We start from the raw sequence: 24,467 nt of genomic DNA, 5'->3' as shown, positions 1-24,467 counted from the left end.
CTACTTCAGCTAAAACAGCAAGTTCCTTATCGTGCAATATGGTTCAATCACGAGTCCTTAACACGTCACATTGTGGCTTAATACTCGAAATCTGATAAAAAACTGAATAAACCTGCTCTAACATTCAATGTGTCACTACAAAATTTTGGTGGCAAATTTACTACTATTATACACATGCTATAAAAAGGGGAAAACAGTCTGGTTTTCTCTCATAAACCAACTAAAAACTGGTTTATGTCCATGACAGGTATGTTCTGTGAGACTACAAAACATAAAAATTCATGTATTTACAGCATAGCATACATAGTGGTATAATTCAACATAAACTTAAAAACTGTAATAAACCATATAGTCTGTGCAGAAGGGACTATACATCTATTCACTGTTACTACATTTTATGATCCCCCTTTTTTGTATTTTTCCTGGTGGTTGCTGTTTTTTCATGCCCTCTGACTGTGCAGGGATGTACCCAAAGCACACATGCTGCCTCTGGTGCCCTCGGGAAGGGGCAGTGTGAAAGCAGTGCCTGTGCCAGGGGTAGGGGAGGCTGAGCAGCCCAGTGCTGCTTAGGTGGATGGGCAGGTGTCTTGGGGGAGGTTTGCTGCCAAAAACATTAGGTACCTGTGGATTTTAGCAGCCTGTGTAGGCAAGATCTGAGAACACCTTCCTTTTCTACTTCACTGCTAAGATGACTTAGATATCATATTTCCACCTTTTCCCACTATTGCCTTTTAATTTATCTTGTTCCGAATTCTTACCAGAGAGCTCAGATAAGATGTAAAATATAGATGAAAGTAAAGGATAAAAGAAGTAGAAAGTGATTATGCCAGTTTCTTTACAGTTCTAGGTCAGAATTGTCTTCTTTTAACTACCCAGAAGTCTTTGAAATATCTCCCTAATGTGCCCAAACATGCCTGGACTGCAAGCTTTCCTGAGGATGATGATGCCTCATTTGGAGCTGCAAAGTCCCTGTGCATCTCTTTATATATCTGCACACATATATAACATGGAAAAAAAGGAATAATGGGGAGGGGAGGCTGGACTGTAATGCTCAGGTTTACTGACATATACACATGTGACACCTCAGCTGTAATGGAGCAAGCAGGCAAACAGTAAATAATTTCACAGTAACTCTTGGTGCAGCACCACCAAAAGGGTCAGTGGAGACAGGGGACATGCTGAGGCAGACACTGTAAACATGGCAAGGAGGAATCCTGCCCCCTCCCTGAAGGACTGGCTCCTCCAAAACAGCAGGGAGCACAAGGAAATCAGAGGGCTGCAGTGACTTGCTCCAAACCACAGAACAAATCTGCAGCAAAGCTGGGAGCCACAGCTGCATCTCCAAAAGCACACATCTTCCCTGACACCCAGAAAAACCTCTCTAAGTTAACCCTGTTCGGTCTGCTTGTCAGACACACAAACACACACACTTTATGAAGCTTGGGCAAGCCTACTGCTAATGATGTCCCCCTGCATCCCAAACAGGCTGCAGGGCTGGCACCTGCTCTTCAATTCAGCCCTCATTTAATTAATAAAAGACATGAAACTACCAACTGTATCAATTTACTGCAGCAATGAGTACAGTGCTCTGCGTTTTTAACCCCAGGGATTTGGCAAACCACAACAGCTCACCCCAGAATTCAGCGGTATTTAAAACATTATCTGAGGGCAGCTGGGAAGAAAAATACTTAAAACCAATGAAATGAAAAGGTATTTGCTTTTAGGCTAGCATTTATTGCTGGTTTTAGATTGAGCTGTAGCTTTCTGTAACCTCCATATTCCTCTTATCTCTGTATTTGCTGCGAACAAATACAACCTGAAGACTAAAGCTTGGGAAACATGACACTTAGGAAAATGCCTTTAGAACTTCTGGATCCTGCCCTAGAACCTGCAGTGAATGGTCATACCCATTATCTGCGGCCCCCACATTATTTAAAAGATGAAGACGCTGTAATGATGGCTACGCAGTAAAATATCTTAACCCCAGTCATCTGAGGTAGAGCATTTCCTGAGTAACCTGGTTTCTTAGATTTTTCTTGTAGTAAGTTTCCACCTTGCTGCTGTGCAGCTGGGAGCTGAGAAATGTGCACTTCTTACTGTTTACTTTTCTGAGCTACTTCATTAAAAGTCTATGAGCCCCACTGTGTAACAGAAGGGGAAAAGGTTGTTCACATCCTTCGACGTATCAGGGAAGCTCTCTGACATGGGACATCTTGATGTCTGAGTCATCCCATCTGTCCCAGGCACCTCTCAGGCCAAAATGAGCAGAGCAGAGCAGAGCTGAGGGAGTGCTCAGGGAGATGCAGTCCTTCAAGCAGCCCGAGCATCCTCAGCCTCTCCTGGAGGCACTCAGGGCACTCAGGGCTCAGGCTCTGTGGGTTTGGCTCGCTGCAAAGACAAGGTGTGCTGAAGACAAAGTGCTGCCTTTGGTTATGACTGCGCTTCCTCCCGGAAATAAACATAACAGCTCAAGTTTAACTGGGATCAGAGCTTGGCCTTTGATGTCAAGGGCGTAGTGCCAGGAAAATACTGCAGGACTTTTTACTCAGCTATTCAAGGCTCTGCTCTGGTCCTCAGCTTAGAAAAGAAAAGCTTACTTAGCTTACTCAGAGACTGACACAGAAGTCAGCCATGGGTAGGGGAGAGAGATATTAATTAAAAAAAAAAGTATTTGCAGAAATCTCTTGATAAGTAATTGCAGAAAATGAAGACTTTCATTACATGACTTGCATATGTTGGATATTATATTAGGAATAATAACAGCACCTAACACTGGACACACAATGAACTCAGACCATCCTTTAACAAACCTGGAGAGGAAAGCAAACACGAGTTTGATGTAACTGACTGATTTGAACAAAATGTCTGTGAAATGCAGAGCAGCATGCAAGAGCCACGGGATTAAAAACAAAAGCTCCCATACCTGTATCTTTGTTTTGGAGACTGCTTTTCAGCTGACTTAAAAACATGTCCCAGATAATACAAAGGAAAGAATAAAAAGTTCCAGTTTGTTGCAAACCACGTTAGAGTGAAGGGTGCATCGCATTTCTTAAAGGTCAGTTTTGCTAGCTGGGTTGAGCCCGACCAAGAGGAGCAGACACCCAGGACCACGGCCACACCCCAGAAAATCTTCTTGAGTTGCGTCACGGAACATTTCCAGCAGCAGCGGCTCACCCTTCCACCGCCTTCCGCCCCAGCTTGCATCTGCGCTTCGGCTGGGGCCGGAGACTCCCGGGAGCGCTCATCCCCTGAGGAGAAGAAAACACATGCCTTACTAAGGAAATCCATCCTGCATTTTGGTTTTCAAATCTTAGGCCCGTCTGAAGTCAGGTGCAAAGGAACCCACCGGATCTTGCCACGACATGTCCTTTGTTTTTAGATCATTGCAAAGCCTCTGGTTGAACCGAGGCATAATTAGAAGGCAAATAACAATTATCGCCTCTAGATTTAGAAGCCTTGGGTAAAATGGAAGTGAAAATTACATGTTGCTTTGATGTACATAGAAAGGCTTAACACACCACCTTAACTCGTGCTGTTAGGATGTGTAAATGAATAAAAAATGTGGTATTGAGTTTGATAAAGCAGCAAAGGGAAAAACAACACTTGAAATTGTTTTTGTCTCGGAAAATGCAGAAATGGCCAGTTTATGGAATATGGTGTTCCTTAAAAGAGAAGGAGGGCAACATACTTTATCTTGAAGTTAAGCAAAATCATTGCAACATAAATAGCATGATTAATACTGAGTTGGATCACCAGGCACTTCAGTGATCCCTGGAAAAGCAGGTCTCCTGTGGCTGTAGCCAGATAGCAAAAACTAGACCAAACCACATGCTGCCCTGAAGTCCGTCTCTGACCAGGCAAGCCTAACTTTTTTTAGTTTGAATCATGCACAAAGACTGGACTGGAGTTTTGCCCCATTATAACTAAGCTTAGCATGCTGCTGGAAAATTTTCACCTAAAAACCTTGCCCCTTCAACCCTCAAACATGAATTGTTATAGCCCTGCTATCCTACAGCTGTCGGTCGATAATGTATCCAGCTTGTGAAGGAATAAGGAAGGGTTAGCTGGTTGAGTTCCGGAGAGATCAAAACATGCTGGCAGACCTCAGCAGCAGGCCACTGCCTTCAGAGCCTTCTACCTGCCTTTCCTAAATTCACCCCAGTCAACACCTGCTGGAGTTGTCAGTCACCCACACGCAACATTCAGCAGGGATTTCTCTAAGACTGCTGACTGCAGTTTAGTTGGTCTATTCATCTAAAGCAGGAATTAACAGTAGTTCATATTGAAATCCAGGAATCTAAAATTTCAAAACTGTCCAGAACTTACTGCATGCATTGAAAAGTGGAAACATGTAAGTAAACCCAGGAAAATGAGAGACCATATAATTTCCAAACATTTATAAATATTCAAGGCAGACTGAGAGGTCCACATTAAAAAAAAAAAAAAAAAAAAAAAAAAAAAAAAAAAAAAAAAAAAATCCTTCCTTATCCTGGTGTGAATTCATATGTGGAATGGAAAATCTTACTTCAAGCTAACCTGAATTTGTATTTATATCACCTAATACATTATGAACGAAAATGTTTCTTTCTATGGAAACAGCTATTTAGTTATTTTCCTACAGATAAGAAATGCATGATCTGAGCTAAAAGTTCCATTAGGTTGCCTGGTAAAGCTGTATTTTATAAGAAGGAGGATTGTGGCTTCTGTTTGACGACCTGATATCTAACAAGAATGTACAGCAGCAAAGATATAAACATCTAGCCTTTTTGTGTGGCTTCTAGAGATCTGATCTCTCCACTTATTTCACTTTTCAACAGAAGATTGTGTGGGCACCCTCCTACATAACAAGAGATGCACCAGCAAGCCAATGAATTGTCCAAAGTTAATATGACCTTGTGTTAAACACACAATGGAAAGGTTACAAACCACCTGCCAAAAGTTTGAATTGAAAAACAGACTGCCTGTGAATGCTCAGCTCATTCAAAATAATTCTAAAACATTTTTTTAGTAATACGTTGCTTGTAACTAATGCTTCTTGCCTCACTTGCTGCACAGACCAGTGCCAGGGTTCAGATTATACCAAACAAGGGTAGACTCATTTCTTTTACCTTCACCACGTAATGGGCATTTGCCAGTGCCCTCTTTGCTGTCCACCACACAGGTCCTAGAATGATCACCAAATTTTTCCTTTCCACTCAAGATTTTCTTCTGGGCATTGTCACTGCAACACCAAACACTTCACACACCCTAACAAACTCCATCATCCTTCTTCCCTTTGACCACTGGGTTTCTGCACACAGAAAAAACAAATTCAGGAAGCCAGCATGCCAAACGAGAGCTTAAGAGGAGTTTGTGCCTCTATATCAACGCAACTTCACTCAGAGTTTATGTTCTTTAAACTGCTTGAAGAGGTAGAAAAAAGTGGTCCTCCTTCTTGAGACAGCCAGTGGGGTATCTGCAATTCACATCTTTCTGCAGTTACTCCCCAGGGAAACAGGAAACTAGGATTTAAACCACTTCTGCTGAAGATATTCAACATTAGGGAATGTGCCTAAAGCCACTAGGATATATGAGATTTTAAGATGAGTGGGTGCTCTGAATCACAACACTGGAGCTGTGTTGTTCTTTCCTAAAATGAGAATCCAATCACAACTGTCTGATGCACCAGACACCCAACATCTGGTAACACAGTGCTGACAGACAGCCCAGTACAGACACTGGGGTGAAGATCTTTCCCCCATGAAGGGCTGAAGCCACCTACCCAGGTCCCCACTGTGCTGTGCACGTACACAAGAGTCAGCAGTTCATCTGGACAGCTTGCAGGAATATCACTGCCTTCCACTCTGTTCCATGACAATCGCTCCCTAAAGCTGAAGTTACTGATGTTTTCTCTGCTACACAGGCAAATTACTTGTCAAGGTATCTTTAATTTTGTGTTAAACACACCAAAAGAAACATTTTGCTTTCACCAATAGACAATTCTGCATGTGTAACTTCTAAAGTGAACTTGCACCTGAAAGGTTAACTTTCTAGGGATGTTCATTCTTTGGACGCATCTACAGACTGGAGGGACTAAAAACTTATCCAAGGCACAATGGATTTCACGATGATAGGGGTAAAAATCACTGTCTGATGATTAACAGCTACAAGCTGAGATTTGTAATATCTGTCAGTATCTGTAGTATCTGTCAGTGAAACTTTATTGTGTCCTCATGATTGCTTGTGCTGCTGGAGAGTTAGATGCCAAATGGGCACAGACTTTTCCAATGAATGCAACACTGACCTGAAGGATACCTGTGACATAATCTGCCCCCTAAAACCAGATTTTCTTTGGAGAGGGCAGACCCTACAGATGATATATAATCATATAAGTGGTCTCATCCTCTTATTTACTGTGGAGGGCTCTTGCCTGCCAGCTGGCAAACACAAAATCCAGAGCTGTCTAGTCCCTGTGTCTCTCCTGGGGACATTTTCCTCACCCAAACCACAGGTGCACAGATGGGGTGACACTAAATCCACACGTTGCTGAAAAGCTTCTCTCTCTCTCTCTAACACTGCACAACAGTCAGCTGGCAACAGAATGCACACGAATTTAAAGAAGGTAAAATGTTGTTTTAGAATCAATGAGGCAAGACATTGAAGAATTTTAGTTCTGCAGACTTTTAATGGGTTTTTTCCATTGCTTCCTGCAGCAAACTGCTCTGTATGCTACTGTATCCCTGAAAAGAACAAGTTAAGATACTGAGGTAGAGGAAAAATGCCTATCTTCCTTTCACTCATTTTGGTTTTTCGTTGTTCCTCTTGCTTATGCATTTTCCTTTCTCATAAATCTCAAATGGAACTATTCCTCCTCCCTCCCTTTCAGTCCAACCTCTGTCCCATGGCATTCAGAAACAAAGGAAGGAAATCTCCAAAGCTACTGCCAATGCCATTAGCCTCAGAAAACAGATGTCCTTCTGTTTCTTCTGTTATGGCTAAGACCCCCCTCAAGTGGCTTTGGACACCTGCAGCAAGGGCCATCTACACCCAAGCTATTTACTCCACAGACCCAGCCAAAGGCCATGAAGTAAAGGAGGCATGGAAAAGCACTGCATTTAAAGGAAACACCGTTAAATAGGTTGTCCAGGCCTCTTCTAAAGTCTGTACAAGAGTCTTAAGACTCCTGTGCACAGGTAGACAGCTATGGACTTACTGTAGGACCACACTGTACCTAAATGTGTGTATTAAAAATACAATACTGATAAAAACCAAGGGTGGCATTCATCTTCTTAGTCTGAGACATCTGCCATGCCGACTTGTGTATCTGAGACAGTGATTTACACTTTCTGCATAGTTAGTAGACAGAAAAAAGACATTTCCATAGCACGATTTATCTCCTCCTAAAGTGGATGATTAAAACGAGCCAGATGAATCACTCTCTCTTGAGTGCTTGCTTCTCTCCACCAGCTCCAAACAGTCTGGGGAGACAAGCTGGAAGTAGGTGTCTCTGGTGTGGGTGTCTGAAGCTGGGTGAGATGAGTCCCACCTCTCCAGCACTGCTGTCAGGAACAGAGGGTAAAGCCACCACAGACAGCGCTGCTGGACCCAGAGCTGTGCAGCGCACAGGAACATATTTAGCTGTCATCAATGACCTGCTTTAGCAGCTGTCAGCTACTCAGCAAATCAGGCAAGGAAGCATTACACAAGTGCTGGGTGCCCTTTCCAACCCTTCAGAGTGAGAAAGTGACCCTTACAGACTAAGATCCTGCCTACTAGGGACCAAAACATGTACCTAATGATAATGCTCAACTCTTCCAGCTTCCCCAGGCCAGGAATGTAAAGTAAGCATATTCTTAAACAGTTCTTTAAAACAGGCTTCTGGAAAAAAGTTCTGATAAAAAAGAACAACCCTCACAGGTCTTGCTGACAATTATAAATGAGACATCCTGAAGGTATTTCCATTTTGCCAGCCTGTCAAATGTTTTGTAACTGCTTGAGCAATGCGCAGAACAAGTCTGTAAAGCTTGCAAAAATATACGCTCATCATAAAGAGGGGAGAAGGAGCTGAGGGAAGTCCTGTGAGACAGTGCCTGATCCTCAGCATGGTTAGAGCTCTAGAAATCTGTGACATGCAGAGGGATCAGGGCCAGATACTCCCAAGGCATATTCTCACAGCCTTGAATGCTGTGGGACTTCTTCACCCAGTATTTACTAGATGGAGGGATCAGTGAGAGACAATTAGTGCCAACATACCTGAGAACACACACGATGGCTCCTGATGGTGGTCTCCTGGATACCCAATATTATTTGCCTCAACAGCAAACTCACAAACTCCTCAAATTTTGTTTTTATCCCCTTCCTGTCTACCACAGTTTTTACCCTGTTCCTACCACACTAACCATGCATTATTAAGGTGTTCAAGATTTTTGAACTAAGTTGTTAAAAAACAGCTGAGGCATCATCCTGTGAAGAGAAGATGAAATACCAAATTCATTAAGTGATTTACATCTCTAATTACCACTGTAGCTGTCTAAACCTGAAATGTTGATATTTGTTCAGATCTGTTTCCCAGGCATTTTCTTTGCAGTCAGTCAGGTGAAAGAGTGAGGTCTCAGGGACCTAGTGCAGCTTTTCTTGTGCCATTGTCAGTGATGGCCTCTCCTTTCACAGGTCATCCTGGTGTCTGGTTTTGAGAAACTGTTAATATTTTATTTCTGAAGCCAGTAGTCTCCATGTATGCAACCTTCCTGCACCATTGCAATGAGGGCACGCACAGACCAAATTCTGCATCAAGGGACATTCCCACATTTTCCAAATTAGCTCCACCTTTGCCAAAGCTGCTTGTAGCAGCTGTAACCTCCTCACGATCCCACTAGAGCCCACCAGATGCCAAAGAATCTGTTCGTGGGCATGCCAAAGGACCGTGACTCCTAACACCCATGTGCCTCTCCTAAACCCAGACCCTGTCAGGATTCAGACACATTTGAGAGGTCCCATCTCTCATCTGAGGAGTCATCTCCAGGAAATATCTCCATTCTGTACTTGAAGTAGTCACTGGAACAAGGCTAGGGCCTCACTTTTTCTCCTCTGGGAAAATGACCTCCTGAATTTATGCTTTCCTAATAAGTAAGAATGTTTTCTATTCTGAGCCAACCAGTTTTTTGCTGCTAGCTGGGTTCCTCCAGTCTTGGAGGGCCTGTGGACACTCTGGCAGATGGATTTCCTTCTCCTAGCAGAGGGGTGGAAGGCTGCTCTAAGCACTGAGCTACTGAAGAGGGGCACACACTCCACCTCCAGTTGTTGAAGGAAAGGTTTCAGCCACTTACCTGCCAACTCAGCTTTGGAACAGAGTGGTAAGTGCTAAAGAGAGTGAGCAATACTTAGGATGGACATCTTAGACAGCATAAAGGACAGCATTATGTGCTGGGCAGATTGGATGATTCATCCTGCAGCCTCACCAGTGCTCACTGACAGTGGTCAACAAGCACACGGGTAAAGGAGAGGCAGCTATCCTTTCCAGGTTGTGAAGAGGGTCCTGAAAAAATCCTACTCCAAAGAGCCTTACAGAAAATAGACAGGGAAAGTGCTGGAATGCATAAAAGGCTCAGTACAGGATAGGAAACTAATGAGGAGTATACACAGCAGTGGGGGAAGCAGCCAAAGCTCTGCAGAGGTTTGTGGTGGGAGCTGCACTCTTCACCATTAACCACGGCTACCTCACCACGGGAGTGAGCTACAAGGTGACAAAGGTGACAGAGTTTCCTAATGATGTGAAGCCAGGCAGGTCAGCAAGGGCAGTGGCCAGCAGCAGGGATGAGGGACAATGTGACTGGGTGACATATGGGCAGATGGAGGAGTGTGCTGATAAAGAGGTGCAGGTGGGAGTAAACAAACCCACATGCTGCACCTCGGTGATGGGCTCTGGCCACCAGGGATTGTGAGCTCTTCACAGGATGCTCCGTAGAAAAGGGCAACACAGTGTTCAAGAGAAGTGAAAAAAACAAAGTAACTGCCAAAAATTGCTAGTAACAAAGCAGAAAAAAAATCTTTTTCTACATCTGGGCAAGCTGCAGCTCTCAGCACACCCACACTGTGAGAGATGAATGCCTAGAAAATACATGTTCCACCAAGCTGGAGGCAGGACCCGATGGACTTTTGGTCAGGCCCATATGGCAGCTGCGTGGGAGTTTTGAGGAAGCTGCTCCTGGATTCCTACAGGAAAGCTGTGAGTCCCTGTGGGTGGCTGGTGTGTGGGACTGTAACACAGCACTAGAACGACTTTGGGTTTGCCCACAGTTCCCCAGTTTTCCAACCATGGTTGGGGCTGAAGGTCTAGAAGATCAGTACTCTGTTTTTATTGAATAGCAATTAATGTATCACAATGGAGAAATTACAAAACCCCATAAAACCTTATTAAATCAGGTTTTAAATTAGAATATTTGGTCAACACAGCATTGCACAAATGGATTTTCAGATGCTATTTGAGAAAAGTTTAAAGTGCTTTCTTTAAATACTTTGCTCTTACAGTATGGGATAAAAATAATTTAACTTAATTTGACCATGAAATAGAATCACTAAATTTAGAATAAATTAATAGAGAAAATAGTTTTAAAGTCCACAATATAATTATTTTAAAGAACAAACCTAGGGTAATAACTTATTAGGTCAGAAGGTTTGAATTTGCTTGAGGCTGCAGAATAAGGGATATAGGTATATGAAAGTAGGGAAAATTGCATGAACAAAAACTCAAACCAAGGAAAAAGCATTCTTAGTTCAGACCCTCTTCTGCTATTGAAATTCTTAGTATAAATGAACTAATTATTAAAGTGTTACAATAATCTATGCTGGCTACTCGACCTTATCTGATCCTCTTTCTTCAATTCCAGCAGGGTAGAAAATAAGACTTTTGGTTCATTGACAATCAAGGTGAGTCTCATCTGTGGAAATCTGTCCCATTACTGAAATCATCAGATCATCCATATAGCTTGATTTGTATCAAATAAGCCTAAATTTCTTGTAGCAGGTATTCTCATATCCTGAAGTATAATTCACAGATAGAGGGGGTTTTATCACTGATGGTTAATATATATTAATTCCTGTTTTATCCTGTGCTAAATATTATATCTAAACCTACTAAGAGCTGGAATGAAATAATCTCCACATATTTTTGAAGACATGCCAAATTCTCCTCCCTAGCATACATATGCCCTTCTGCCTCTGTCAAATGTGCCAGCAAGGCTTTCTGCAAAATATTCTAATTCCTGTTAGTGATATATAAAGAGGACCAAAAAGTTATCAACTTCATACTGCAGCAATTTGGACTTTAATCCATTTAATTCATCTTCAGAGGCAACTGCCTTGAAAATCCATTAGAAGTGCTGCATTCAAATGGGCCTGATTATGATATTCTACACTGAATTTTATGAGGTGAGGAGTTCCCCTAAATACTGTCCTTATTATTATTAATCAGAATTCATGACCAGAATCCAGAGTGAAAATGGAAGATACTGGGTGCTTTTTACAGTAGCAGCATCATGGGACTGGAAAGTAACCATGTGCAAGGAGTAACCCTGATTATAAGTTACGTGTTCTTGATATTATTCTGCATTCCATTCTTGAATAAAAATTGAATTGGATTGAATCTTAGAGTGAGTCACCTGGCGAGGTCACTGGGAGTTTCACCACTTACTCTGAGGGGTTATGGAAGCAGAACTGCTATTAGAACAAAAATCAGATATGAGCAAAACTGTATTCTGGGCAAATTTTGATCAGTCTGTTCAAATTTCAGACTGAACAAAGGGTTGAGAGATGGTAAAAAAACCAGTCTGGATTCTCTGCAGGAAGCTACTGCAATAATTATCCAGGCATTTGAGTGCTACATATCTTTCTTGAGTAATAGTTTTATCTCCAAGGGAATTCAATTACTTACATACTAATATAAAGAGCACATTTATATCAGTGCATATATACAGGAGATAAGTGAATTCATGCTAACTGTGGAGGCACTGCTGACTGCACTTTATCAAAAACAAGCCAACGTTCTTTCATTCTTGAGGAGCTTTCAAAAACTCAGAGCTCCCTGGCTTTCAAGTAAGCACAGTTTTAGACAGAAGACTCTCCTGTAGCCCATTGGTTTCCTCCATAGTAAATTCCAACTTCACCTGATTTTTCTCCTAGAAGCTAATGGTTTAACCTGCTATTGAACGTCAAACACAATGCATTTCTTAAGTCCTAAGTTCAGATCAAGGTAGTTAGAGCAGTCAGAGATAGTCTGTTCTCTGTCAACCAATAACTAGATACTAGTGGGGACTTGACATGGACTCGAGCGTGCTCACAGTGGTTGGAGTAATGCATATATACCCACAGAAGTCCCCACATGATTGACTCAATGATCCCCTGGAAAGAAGAAGAGATGCCTCCTCACTTCTCAGCAGCACACTCATCAAAAGCTGAGTCTCCTTTAAAAAAAGACAGGTTTGGGCTAGGCCCATGTGGGCACTGAGGTACTCAGTGTAACTCCATGTGAAAATACATTGCACACAAAAATTCTAGTTTCTATTTTCTCTCTGATACTTGCCTCATCCTCTTTGCAGTGAGAAAGGCTTTTGCAACCCACCATTCCTCACTTGTTTCAGTCAGCTACAGAAGACAGACTCATGCCTTTTTCAGTCACAAATTAAATATTACTGTTACTGAGAGCTGTGCTAGGCAATTTGAGGTGATTGTGGAAAAGGCATTTCGAGCTCTTACCTCCTCATTTCTGTACTTTTAATGACTGAATGACAAGACTTACAGGGTTCACACTTGTTTGGGTTTGAGGAGGCTTAGGGTCAGAAGTAGTGAAACTGAACTAAATGTATACCTAACACTTCCAGAAGAGCCAACATACAACTTTTGTATAACCAAAGGGTGCTTGATCTTGTGTCAAAATTCATGCCTTGAGTAGAGCTCACAAAATTTCCAGGCTGGGTACCCCTGTATTATGTCCAGATAGAGGAGATGCATGTGTTTGGAACCAGGCAGCTAACATGGGAGATCAGGTACCTGATTTCTCCAATAGATGGTGGGCAACTCTGCCTAGAGGCAAGCCAGCTCTGCACTGCTGAAAACACCTTGTTTCCTGTTGCCTTTGATCTTGTGCCGCAGTGGCTGTCAGCAAAGCTCAGTGAAGACTACAAAGTGAACCTACTCTTTCATTGGCCAAATTCCTGCTTCTGCAGGATGCTATCCAGGTCTGCAGTGGCATCTCACAGTTTATAATTAACAAAGATTAACTAGGCTGTGGACTAAAGGTTGGCAGTGGCGCTCCAGCCAAGCGGAGAGAGCTGCTTACTACATAAGTGAATGTGCTGTACTGAGTATGATGTGCTAGAAAAGCAACAACATAAATAATCCTATATATGAGCCTTGTTGCTGGGAAATTGCTGGGGAATACATGTTGAGCTAACTTAGACTTTTATGTTGAACTAGGAGTCTTTTTGGAACCTTGGCCCTTATACTGAGCTACAAATCCTACTGTTTACGATTGTCAGCCATCAGGAACGAAGGACAAAATTCCTTTTACAAGATTTATAAAATTAAAATACAGGAGACAGTGAATAATGCATTCTGGTGACTTCATATTTATTTTTTACTGGTTCTTGTTCCAGCTTCTCATGGTAGAAGCCTATAATTAAATAGGTAGATTAGTAATCTGCTTATTTTTTGAAAGCAAATGCCTAAATTGATTCAAGATGACTACAAAAGGCACCTTACTTCATTTAGGGATAAGTGGGTGAAATGTAATGGTCTGTGATCTATGGAAGGACTGAGAAGATGATCCAATGGATGCTGTCATTCTTAAGTTCCATCATTGTAAGTGAAACTACAGTTCGTCCATTGTGTGTACATACTGTCTCATTTCAGCCACTAAAGTAAGGAAGCTTAGATAAATCTTTAATAACTTCTCTTTCTGCTTTGTGATGCATTAAAACTCCTGCTCTGGCATTAGTTTAGTAACATCAAAATGGTCTTATTTTATTTTTGTATCATTTGAGGAGGGGACACAGTGCAGAAGTAATGAGTCACCTCCAAACCTATAACTCAGGAGTTTTCACAGGTGAGATAGTAGACAAAATAACCAGGGGGACATGATCAGCTAGAGGGACTCCCCAGTGAGTAAGCTAGCACAGCTAAGAGCAGCTCATTTTGAGGCTGCTTAAAGCCTAAGAAAGCATGGTGCCATTTGGGAAGTGAGCCAGGTGTTATGCAACAAGAAACTCCTCACGCCTTTGGAACAAGATCTTGGCTATCCGCTCAAATATGCTGTTGTACTAAGTGAAAATACTGCAAGGAATACAAAAATTGGGCAAAAGCTGCCTTGGGCCAAAGCCAGAGTGTAATTACTGTCCATGTGTACTTAACACTCAGTACCCACGGAAGAAGGCACTGCTTTTCTGTCAGCTGAGTAAGTGACATTATCCTGTGGTAATGGGGTGCGCGCTGGTAGATCCAAGGGAGAAGCAGACACACAGCAAACCTAAAATTCCCATCCATGTAAATTTGTCACCTTCACCTTCACCAGTTCTGGGCAGGAGAAGGAGGAAACTGTTACCATAGCTAAGGAGCAAGAACTGGGTGGGTTGAGGTGCCCTGACTGCTCACACTGAACATAAGTGAGCACTTTCAAAGTTAAGTCCTCCATGCAGAAGCCAACACAAATTCCTTGCCAAGGCTGCTTCAGTGGGGAAGCACACCCAAACCCACAGCCCTGGCTGAGCCACACCAGCCTCTCTTGCTCACCAGTTGCTTCTGTTTTCTAGGATGCATAAGCACTGCATAGTTTGTCATGTATGGCTTTCATGGGAAAAAGACCAATGGCCACCAAATCTTGCTTCTACAGTTGTCAAGTCCTGGGTGAGATGTTTACACAGCCTGCCCTAGTGCTCAGTTGTACAAGCATTGCCTGACTACCAAAACCTTTGGATGCCACCAGCAGAATGCTGCTAATAGTTACACAGTATTTATTCAGAAATGTATTTATGCAGCATTTGAGCTTATTTCCCAAAAAGAAAGCTTTGGTCGCTGATTTCAATAAAGTAAGGCTTCTCTGACCCCTGTTGCATCCATCCATAGCCCTCTCATGGCCACAAAGATATGTGTGGAAAGTTTGGGGGTCCATTCCTATCTGCTGCAGGTCTTTTCTTGCCTGCTCTGTCAAAAGATGTGCTGCTTGTTTTTAGGCAAGTTGCTTCATTCTGCAGTTTCTCAGCTGCTCCATCTGCAAAATGAGGATAATAAGAATCTCCTCTCTTAAAGAAACCGACTGCTTCTCATGGAAGTTTTTGCTATGCTTGGGATCTTTGGTTTGTGCTTGCTAAAGAAGTGAAAAAGATTTATTATTAAAGCAATTACAGTGTTGATACGCTTGTGATGAATTCCCTGCAGGCATGCAAAGGTACTAAAGGCCAAATTTATTTCTCATTCATAGTTATACAAGTTCCCTGCAACTCCAGCAATGCAGGCAGGGTTACTCCAGCTGAACGTGTGCTTCATCTGGTTCTACGGCAACTCAGTTTGGAATATCACCAGTCACTCATTCCTGACAGAACAGTGCAGAGGAAATGTGCTACATGGGAGGCTGCAATAGCATTTCCTTGCTGCTGAAAGCCTGAGAATAAGCAGCTCCTAGTAGGGGCTAATTAAGTGGAGGATGTGTTTCCTCTGGTGTGATGATTGTTCTGCAGTTCTTTGTCAAAGCTGATGCTACCTGTCTCTGGAAGATCTTAAGATGCAGAGCAAGAATGGAGATATATACCTTCCTGGGGAAGAGAAGTCAGTCCTCAAAGCACACTGTGCTTCCATGTACAAATAGGGTGAACCAGTCAATTGGCTGGTCTGAGAGGAATGGCCACTGCAGTGTGGACAGAAATTGGTGAGAAAAACAACAACAGAAGGAAGAACAAGCACAAATCAGGCACCAAGCATACATTTCTCAAAATATGAAGGGTGTACAATGGTACCAGGCACAGAAAACACATGGTATGGTTGTTACTGCCTGCCTGAGCAATGCATGTAGACACAGTTGTCTTTAAAAGTGCTGGTACAGCAGGCTCCGAGCATACTGATGATTCAATCTCCGAAATAATTCGAAATGGCAGTCACGCTTCTGAAGGCACAAAGTCCTTATCTTCCTTTTAAAGCAAAGAAGTCACTGCACCGGCAGGAAAATACAAGGAATGCTGGAGGGCTTTACAGCAATGCATATCAATGAAAGGCTCCTCTTGGCTAACCATCCCAGAATGAAACATATTCCTAGTGGTTCTGCCAAAGATCCTTGAAACCCTTTGATGGTGGTTGATAGGGTAGAAAATAATCCTAACTGTGAAGCAGATTAAAGTTTTTGTTGTCTTGCTCTTAGCATTGTCTATGCCTTTGCAATGGACTTGGACTACCAGAGGAAGGCAAATCTTTGCCAGAGGTACGGCAGCCAGGCCAAGGGAAGTCAGCAGTCCACAGTGTGCCAGCTGTCTCACTTTATTTTTGCCTATAACTACATTTTTTTTTTTATATGGCTTTAACACCAGCTGGCAAAATTAGTCAATGTTAGCCTGAAAGGAAATGCTGTCAATTGGTTTGGGAAAGGAAGCTCTCAAACGGAGCCAGTCTGTTTTGTTAAAGAGAAGGAAAGAAACTCCAGGCACCATCAAAGCAATTTAGATTTTTGCCACTGATGGTAAAGGAAAAAGGAGTCTGAAGTAAAGAAGGGAAAGTCCAACTAGGTCAACAAAGTCCCTGGTGGGCAGCAATAGGGTATCTGAGAGCTGGTATGCAGAGCAGACATGGAAATGCTTGAAAGGATTCAATTTTATGGCACAGTGAAAGATTGTCTCTCCTTCTGTTTCTATTATAAGGTAGGTAATAAACTGTATTTGAACTGGTAAAAGAGGAATGAGATGACCCACATTTCAAAGCTGGAACCTGGTAGGTTATTATTATTTATGATTCATAAAGCTTGTGCAGTGCACCAAAAGAAAGGGAGGCGAGCTCCTAGCCCAGAGGAGCCTCCAGTACAAACCTCGAGAGAAACACTCTACTGTGCATGGGGTCAACTCCAAGGGCTTTTTAAAATTCTAATTACAGTGTAATGAAGATCAGGCTCTTTCCATCAGAAAACTGGGATGTCTTTTCCTATCTCTGCAGTAGGTGGTTTTTATGTTATGGGAATGCAACAGCTGAATATTCTGTGAACTAAGAACCTTCAGGTACCCCTTACTTTCCACTCTTGCTGCTTTTAGTTCCTTTCCTCCTCTTGCACATTTCTGCATTTTCTCACTTTCTGCTCCACAGAGCTTTTGCTACCATTTTTTCTTTTCCTTTATTAATTTCTCAGCTTTTCAGTATTAGTTTTTTCTTTTTCATGAGCTTTCTCTGGAGTCTCACATTCACATTTTATGTCTTGCCATTCAATCTTTCCTTTTTTTTAGCTTTTCTTCCTCTTTGCCTCACTCTTCTCATCCTTTTTCTGCCTCTCTTCCTTCCATTCCCCCCAGCCAACCTTCTCCTTTCACCAACACCATTTTCTCAACCAACGACATACCCCAATGGTATCCCCCAAACCAGTAGCTTTCCCTTTGCTCTTCCTTCAGGAACAGAGCTCTGTATCCATGCTTCAGACAGGCTCCTCTCCCTGACCTGCACCCTGCCTTCGCATCACCCCTCCATCTCTAGGACAAGGCTTACAGGTCTCTACCAAGAAAACAGCTCCTCATCCTCAGATTTCTCCAGGGAACCCTTCTGAGCACATCAGTGTCCTTTTCAAGGTCCCCGGCCGTGATCCCTGAAAGTCTTCAAAGGTCCCAGTGGTCCCTAAAGGTCTGCCAGCCCCCACTGCTCTTTGGCTCTTACATCCCTCCCGGCCATAAGACTCCAACTCCACGGCTACCATGCAGCCGGACTGGCAAACAGAGGTGAGGACAGATGGCTGGAACACGGGGCGGCGTTCCTCACATCGGGAGAACAAATCTGCCGATCATCTTCCTTCCCTCCTGCCAAGGGTCCTGCATGGCAGATACTTGCCCACGGGTTTGGGGGCTGCTCCCGCGTCCCGAGGGGAGGTGCGGAGAGATGCTCTGCCTCGGGAGCGAGGGCGAGGGAAGCCCCGGGGCTAAGCAGGGCGGCGGGCAGGGGTAAGCGCCGGCGATGCCGAGCGGCGGGGGAGCAGCGCGCCCCGTGGGTTCGCACCGCCCGCTCGGGAGTCGCGCAGTCCCCGCCGCCGGCATCGCCCCAGCACCGCGCTCGGTCTCCCCGGAGCATCCCCGGTCGCGGTACCCGGTCTTCCCGGGATGCCCTCGTCCCGCTCGCCGCGACGTCGTTTACCTTCCACTTTGGTGAGGGTGAGGACGGGGCTGTTGCAGGCGCTGAGCGGGGCCACCCTGGCCGAATGCTTCTTCATGGCGAGCCCGTCGCCGGCGGCAGCTCCCCGCCGCCCCGCGCCTACATCCTGGCGCCGCCGGAGCCCTCCTCGGCGGCGCTCCCCGCTCCGGCTCCCGGCCCGCCGCCCTCTGCCGCAGCACCGGGCGGCGGGGGCTGGGGCTCGCCCGCCCGCCCGCTGCCGCTCGGGGCTGCTGCAAACCCGACGTCACCGGCACGGCCCCCCCCGCCCGCCCCCAGGGCTCCCGGGGCCGCCCCCCGGGTCGGGGTGGGGGAGGCGCCGCACGCCGCGGCCACAGGCGCTGCCGAGCCCCCGGACGGCGCCGGCACCGCGGTCCGGCCCGGCGGAGGTCGCAGGGAGCCGGACCGTAATGCGGCTGCGGACACCGCTCCCGTTCCCGCTCCCGCCGGTGCGCCAGGGATCCCCGAGCCAGCCGCGATCCCGGCCGCGGCTGCTGGCAATGGGCTCCCGCACCGCACGGAAAGGGCTCCTGGCTCATCGCGCTCTGCCCAGCTCTCTTCGCGCTGTCTAGGGAAAAGGAGAATTTACACTCTGCGAACCAATTCATTATTTACTCAGTATTATCCCTCCTTTGTTTTCAAGTCCAGCCACTATTCTGGGTCAATTTTCATCCCTGCCTTCAGTACTTTCTGCCATCCTCGCCACAGCCTTTCTGTTCCTGCTGTATCCTCTTGGCGGGAGACCAAAACTGGACCCAGCAGCCAAGATGAAATACTCCATGGATTTACCAATACTCCAACACCTGCAGTCACATACTCTACAGCTTTCCTAACATAATCCAACAACTTCTTTTTGACACATAAAGGCACAAAATGAAGTATGTCCATGCTCACACATGTTAAGTAAAATGTCATATGTCACAACTGGATGCTGCTGGTATGTAGCAACCTTTTATGGTGTTTTTGGTTTTTTCAGCAATAATTTTAAGATCCCCAATAGTGACATACCAACAACATATGATTAGAGCTACCCCTCTGTCAGAGCACAAAAATCTAACTGGCATTAGTTAATGAGACTTAATGCAAGCGGATTCAGGAGAGAACTCACCATAATGAATGAGTATGAAAGATGCAAAATAGATTTATATCACTGTAAGCAGAGCACCAGAATTCACAAGATGCTGAGCACAGTGACCTTAGCAGCCTTTGGCTCCCTGTGATTTTTTCTGTGGATATGAAAATACTCTGCAGATTTACCAGGTTCCAAACTGAAATGCGTCAGCAGACAGGGCGCAAATACTCAACATTTCTTAAGATCTGGTCAAATTAAAATGAGTGTACTTTGCAAACAAGACTGGGCAGCCATCAATACTCCACAAACATTCCAAACTATTCTTTGATTATATAAATAGTAGCTATTGAAAATCAGTCCTGACAGACTTTTCAGGAAACCGTGGGAAAACACCACCCTACTTCTTCTGGCTATAAAGTTCTTTATATTTAAGAGGTGAGCTTTCTCAAGGGGTCAGAGCCACACTATTAGTTTGCATGGGTCTCATCAGTGGATCTGCAGTCTGATGAAGCTCCAGGGTGTTTTGTGCTTCCTATGCCTCTTCTCTGCAACCTTTGGGATGAACCTTATACAAAAATCATTAGGCTGCTTTCAAAGTGATTCTTCTGAAAAAAAAAATCATGTGCTTACTGTTAAGACTACAAAATATCAGCTTGGTCAAATGATGGTTACTGGTTTTCATGGTTATTTACAAGACTTTTTAGTAGAATTGTCTGACCAATTCAGCTTCCAGGGATGTTACAGATCATAAGCATTTGAGAACCATGGGTCCATCTTGTTTCATTGCACTATTTAGTCTCAGAGTCCAATTGGTTTCTGGTTATTGAAAGAAGCTACATAAAGAGAGGCAGATTTCACCTCAGATGATTCTGTCCGTGAAATATTTTTCAATGTTGCAGTGCCTGTTATCTGAGGATTTCAAAGCACATCATAAAATATTAACTTCTTTTACACTGCCTTTGGGAAGAAACTTCAGGCTCACTGGTAGTTAAAATACAGCCACATAATTTAAGAGACTCCCTTAGATTAAGGTGACAAGTAACACCAGAACCTGGCAAACTCTGTCTGGCTTCTACTCTGAGCAGATCTTCCAGGATCATCTCAGCCTCTGCTATATATGGAGGAAAACACTAAATCAGCACTTTACATCCAAATGCCATCAGTTTTTCCCATAAGTAAATGGCTGCCTAAGGATAATCAGACTTCTCTTCTGGTTATACTTGTAATCAGTGGGATGGTCATAAGAATTAAAAGTATATTAATTAAAAAGTCTTTGTTGCTGAGCACTTATATTCTTTCCTTCTAAAAGGCTTATGCTCTCTTTGTTAAAGACACAGTAAATACATTCTTTTACTTGGAGGGTGGTGCTGCTCACACAGAATGTCACAGAGTAAAAATGGGGTTTTGGATGACATGTTACTTTAACCACGTGTAATATTTCAGGGTTTGCAGAGTTGTTAACACATTTCAGGCTCCCAATGTTTTATTTAAGCCCAGAACTCCAAACGTGAGTGGCAGTAAGTCTCTCCTGTGGCTGTCTGGCCCCTGTGCAGCTGGTGCTGAGAAGAGCTAAGAGGCATCTTGTCCTCCTTCCTCCTCTGATGATGCCTTGCACGGCCACAGCACTCAAACTTCTGCTCCTCAGTGTTTAGTTTAGTCACCCTGAGAAGGTTTCAAAGCCATTGAGGACATTCAGTATCCAACTAAGACTGGTTTCAGCCATGGGAGAGGACATCCAACTGCTTGTGTGCTCTTGGAAACCTTTTGCCCAATGTATGTGTGAAGTACAGATGATTCATACACAGCTCTGCTCAACTCCAACCCCTGAGCATTTTTACAGCCTCTGGTTTCTCTTGCTGCCCTTACAGGCACACACACTCACACCAGAGATCCACACTAGGCCCCTGTCTTACACTGTGCATAAAAATACCAGCCACATATCACAACAAAAAAAAGTTGTGTTTATTTAATGAAGACTGGGGTGCCTGAGGACTGTGTTCCAGGGACTCTTCTGTGAAAGCTGCATTTGGCAGCAGGCTTGTTACTTTCTGTAGCTGCAGCATCCCCACATCCCCAAGCTTTAACACATTTACTGCTGGATTACACTTAATTTCATTTACCGTGAGCATCTTACAGTATAAGCAATGCAAAATTGATTCACATGGGGTAAATTTTCAAGTCAAATTTATGGCTTTTTACCTTTAGAACACTACTCCTGTATTCAGGAGGCAAAAAGCTGGTGGATGTCTGGGCTGTGGACAGCTTACAAATGTGGAGAGAAACTCTCAAACCTTGGAAACTGGAGAAGACAGATTTTCATTACAAATCAAGAGCAAGGATGTGAAAAATGGAATATCAGATTAAAAATTCAGGATATGACAGTCAGAATTTGCCCAGGTTGAAGAATTTGTAAACTTTGTAGTTTGATGAAACTAGTTTTCTTAGAGTTGGCTTGCCTTCTTCATTTTAGATTAAAAAATTATAGTAATTGGGTTGGTTTTGTACATATAAACCTTTATAAAAGTGTGCTAATACTCAGCTTCACACTGCTTTTAAAGATGTGGATCATAACCCCCTTCCTGAAAGATTCTTTATTTGCACAGGAAGGTAGATTCAAGACAAAACTAAATTCTCAGTTATGTGTGCTACAGCCTTTGATTTTTATCCTGTTAGCTAGTTTGTTTAACCAACATGAAACACAATGCCCTGTTCCTAACAGGCACAGTTGGTATTTTCCCAGTTCAGATATTTTCATGTTTAGTGTACTCATTAATAGGACATTTATTAATTTATGTGCTTGCCTTACCACTGAGGGCAATAATTGTTGTGCTTAGCAACCTTAAAGGAAATGGAGTGTGGATTTTTACTCATGTAGCCAATTTCCTAATAGGCTCCGTCTCATACCAGAATGAATTCATGTGCTAGGAGTCAAACACATCCATAATACCAACACTGGCCACAACCCCCCAGGAAAAAATTATCCTTTCCTCTAGTATATTTGAAGTAATTTGTGAATATTGTCCACAAATAATTATCAGTCTCTTTATGAGGAGCTTGTTTTACTTGACTGCTGTGTTACTTTTGGTTGGCTACAATAGCTAATAACTTTATAATCTGTTTCTCTTTCGAAGCTCCAAAACCACAGATGTCAAAAGCACATTTCCAACACAAATATTAGCTATTTTGGAAGTAATGGTTTCTGTCCTGCAATCACTCTGAAATCTGCATTGAGATGCTTTCTGTGGTGACCATCCACCACTATTCTGTTTGCAGCCTCCTACATTCACAACCTCCACTCAGAACAAATTCAAATTTTCATCAAATTTACGTACAGTTTATCTCTGCAATATTAACCTAGCTGTAAGGACAATGTCTTTCCAATTTTTCCTCTTCCAAAAACATTCAGTTACTTTTAGCATCATGCCTTGAGTTCACAGAACAAGGCTGTAAGAGGAAGGAGAAAGGAAGAGGAGGGATTCAGACCTCCCTGGCCAAAGGTGCTCAGTAGATAGATAGCAGTGACTCTGCTGTAGAGTCACTGCTATCTATACCTGAATGCCTTCTCTTCCAATCTGCAGATAACAGTGACATGTGAGGTGCCCATAAGGGCTGCAGACTGTCAACAATATATATCCAACAGTTCCTAGACATGGATGCAAAGTCCTAGTGAGAATATCTTCCTCTCATTTTTTTTTTAACCTTCTGTTTATAACTGCTGTAAGCATTACTGGAGGAGACGGCACTGCTGGATTTTACTTCCAAGTCTCATAAAATATTAACTATTTCCAATATTTTATGAGAAGCTCTCCTGGTTTTGTGCATAAAGAACAGCTGCATTTCAAATAATACTGGTGGATTTTGCAAAATGTAAGAAAAAAGCTAGATTTAAGCTCAGAGTTTTAACGCCCTCCTGGGTTTATCTGGTAATTGCTTTTCCTTTCGGATTTGCATATGGGACACTGTCTGACTACAAGACCTACATCTCCTCAAATCACAAAAAATTACAGTGTTACACCATCAACATCAACAATGCAGCAACAATAACTTCTTAACCCGTACAATATTAAAAAAACCTGAGCATCACCTCTACATTCTTCACCACCAGCCCGCTCCTGGTCAGTTTTGTAAAGCACTGGATGTGAAATGCATTTCAAGGTAGTTGTGCACATTTTCTGCCACCACAAACATTGTATAATCTGAGTTAAACCTCTACTCCTGAAACACTCCAGCTCAGAAGGACTTCTAACAAAGACACAAAGGCCAGGAGACCATGTTTGACAGTAGCTCACACTTTGAGTACTGAAGGAAAAGTAGGTGAAAAACATCTAAAGTTGGAATATATGAATACAGAATGAAAATATCTAGACCCTAAAAACACGATTAAAAAAAAAATCTGTTGTTCAGACTGTGACTCAGAAAGAAAAGAAATAAATTCAGTCTGTGAGGGGATCTTTTGTCCTCAAAAAAAAATTCTTTCAGAACTGTCTGAGCAAATAAGCACATGCTCCTGGCCTCAAACATCCAAAAACAGACCACAGGAACTGAACACAGAATCACATTTCTTTTCATCTTCTCACCTGAATATTTACAGAACTATGCACTGCCCTCCCAGTTTGTATTAGGCAGGACAGGAACAAGAGATGAGATGAAAAAGGGGCATCCAAAGATCTTTCAGAAAGTAACAGTAGAAATACTTCTGAGAACACATATTCCATATTTCAAGTCACTTGTTTTACAGACAGTGTTCTAGGATGAAAATCACAAAATCTGTCTAATTTAAGTTTTGTTGCCAGCTGCTTGAACCAAAGATTAGGTAGGATTTAAGCACTCCCAATGGCCTGTGAAATGGAGAGGGTTTCAACCTAAATAAATAACTCACCAGATATTTGCCAGAAAGAAAATTGCTGCCTATTTAAAATACAAGAATGTGTAAGAGCAAGAAGATCCAGACTGATTCCTGTGTTCTCCTTTTACCAGGAAGACTGATTTTAAACACTTTAAATAACTACATTCTTTCCTGTTCCCTGTGTATACTCTGCACTTT

At 43.2% G+C, this 24,467-nt stretch overlaps 1 protein-coding gene across 2 annotated transcripts in view; it reads right to left on the bottom strand.

The window, feature by feature from the left end:
* The window catches only part of SLC35F3 (solute carrier family 35 member F3), a 160,800-nt gene that overhangs the window by 41,102 nt on the left and 95,231 nt on the right, over positions 1-24,467 (bottom strand). The window contains exons 1-2 of one of the 2 annotated variants that reach the window (XM_058802403.1): positions 18,337-18,412; positions 2,924-3,248 (exon numbers count right to left, since the gene is read on the bottom strand). In XM_058802403.1, coding sequence (XP_058658386.1) covers positions 2,924-3,248; positions 18,337-18,412 — 401 coding nt within the window. Of the gene's footprint in view, positions 1-2,923; positions 3,249-18,336; positions 18,413-24,467 lie in introns of those variants that run through there. The other variant, XM_058802402.1, reaches the window with a different exon arrangement.

This window comes from Ammospiza caudacuta, chromosome 3 (assembly GCF_027887145.1).
Source record: "Ammospiza caudacuta isolate bAmmCau1 chromosome 3, bAmmCau1.pri, whole genome shotgun sequence".
Taxonomy (NCBI): Eukaryota; Metazoa; Chordata; class Aves; order Passeriformes; family Passerellidae; genus Ammospiza; species Ammospiza caudacuta.
This window is presented reverse-complemented; position numbering and strand designations above follow the sequence as displayed.